At 36.5% G+C, this 1,791-nt stretch overlaps 1 protein-coding gene across 1 annotated transcript; it reads left to right on the top strand.

The window, feature by feature from the left end:
• The first annotated feature begins 301 nt into the window (after positions 1-301).
• On the top strand, positions 302-1,273 carry LOC103213308 (olfactory receptor 14C36-like). The gene has a single exon (XM_007959134.2). It carries the CDS (start codon positions 305-307, stop codon positions 1,271-1,273), a length of 969 nt encoding a protein of 322 aa, XP_007957325.2. The 5' UTR covers positions 302-304.
• Positions 1,274-1,791: the final 518 nt, after the last annotated feature.

The raw sequence follows: 1,791 nt of genomic DNA, 5'->3' as shown, positions 1-1,791 counted from the left end.
GTCACTGATTTTTTGGAAGAAGATCACCAGGACTTTTTTCTGAGGCATCTCTCAGTTGATTCAAACATGCCACTGTTTGGTTAGCAAAAAACATGCTAATTGTCTGTAACAAAAAGAACTCCTTTTATTTTTATACCTATTTATTTTACCATTAAAAAAAAAATGTTATGGAGGCTAATGAAGAACTACATTATTTACCTTCGAAAATATTAGAGATATCAATAGTGATTAAAATTAGGAAAGGGGCAAGAGAAAAACAATTGAAACATACCTTCTCATAATTTAATTCTTCAGCTGTTCAAATATGATGTCCTTGCATTTCAGGTATGAGATGTCTCCTCACCAAGAGATGCCCAATTCTACCACGATGATGGGATTTCTCCTGATGGGGTTTTCTGATGTGTGGGGACTACGGGTTTTCCATGCCATATTCTTCTCTTTGATATATTTGTTGACTGTGATTGGGAATTTTCTCATTGTTATCATCACCACCTTGGACAAGAACCTTCACACTCCCATGTACTTCTTTCTCAGGAATCTGTCCATCTTAGATACATGCTACATTTCTGTAACAGTCCCTTATTCTTGTGTCAACTCCATGCTTGATAGCAGTGCCATTTCAAAGGGAGGATGTGTAGCTCAGGTCTTTCTAGTAGTTTTCTTTCTATACGTGGAGCTATTGTTTCTCACTGTTATGGCCCGTGACCGCTATGTGGCCATTTGCCAGCCTCTGCACTACTCTGTGATCATGAACTCTCGGGTCTGTGCCCAGATGACACTGGCTTCCATCCTCAGTGGTCTGGTGTACTCAGGATTCCACACAGGCTACACCTTCAGATTGCACTTTTGTCATTCTAATGTTATTCATCAGTTTTTCTGTGACATCCCCTCCCTGTTGAAGCTCTCTTGCTCTAACACCTTCAGTAATGAAATGGCACTCCTTGCTTCTGCTGTGGGGATTGCTGGAGGTTGTTTCATCTTCATCATCAGGTCTTACATTCACATATTCTCTACTGTGCTCAAGTTCCCTAGTGGAGCAAATAGAACAAAGGCTTTTTCCACTTGCTTCCCTCACATCGTCGTGGTGTCAATCTTCCTAGGCTCAGTCTTCTACGTTTACCTAAGGCCATCTGCAATATCTGCAACCATCAAGGATATGATCTTTTCTGTTTTCTATACTACAATCCCCCCCCTCTTCAACCCAATTATCTATAGTCTTATAAATGAACAAATAAACTGTGCCATCAGGAAAATCATGAAGAAAATATTTTAGGAAATTTTTGGGCAATTGTTGGTTCACCATAAATAATTAGTTGAAATCCATGTTTTCAGCAATGAATTAAGATCATAGTTTGAATTGTATAGATGTACATTATATAAATTTAAAATATATAATTGCATTAATGTATTTATCAAAATCTTTACTATTTGTGAATTCTGAATGGTTTGAATTGGCATTGTGTAAGAGATTCGATGTTATGAATAAGTAAATCCCAGCCATAGATGTGTGGCATGTGAAAAGCTCCCCCTAAAAATTTCAGTCTTAAAATGCCTAAAACCTTATCTTTGGCAATATTTTATGTTAAACTGTATGTTCTGTATTTATTCACACTTAAAATACCAGTAAATGCAGACGACTGTGTCAATTTATTTTGAAATGCCACATTTACTATTATAGAAGAAAGGAAAATGGTCATTTACTCATTCATAAAACAATTATGAAATGTATGTTCTTTAGAGGATCATGAAAAAAATCACTGAAAAGCATGCTGTGAAAAGAGAGATGGATTT

This window comes from Orycteropus afer, unplaced genomic scaffold (assembly GCF_000298275.1).
Source record: "Orycteropus afer afer isolate SDZICR_OR568_19922 unplaced genomic scaffold, OryAfe1.0 scaffold01539, whole genome shotgun sequence".
In the NCBI taxonomy this organism is placed as follows: Eukaryota; Metazoa; Chordata; class Mammalia; order Tubulidentata; family Orycteropodidae; genus Orycteropus; species Orycteropus afer.
The sequence above is the reverse complement of the archived record's forward strand: the minus strand, read 5'-3'. Positions and strand labels throughout refer to the sequence as shown.

What these genes read in the sequence shown, in the direction of transcription:
- LOC103213308 (XM_007959134.2), top strand. Translation starts at nt 305, where the DNA reads ATGATGTCCTTGCATTTCAGGTATGAGATGTCTCCTCACCAAGAGATG.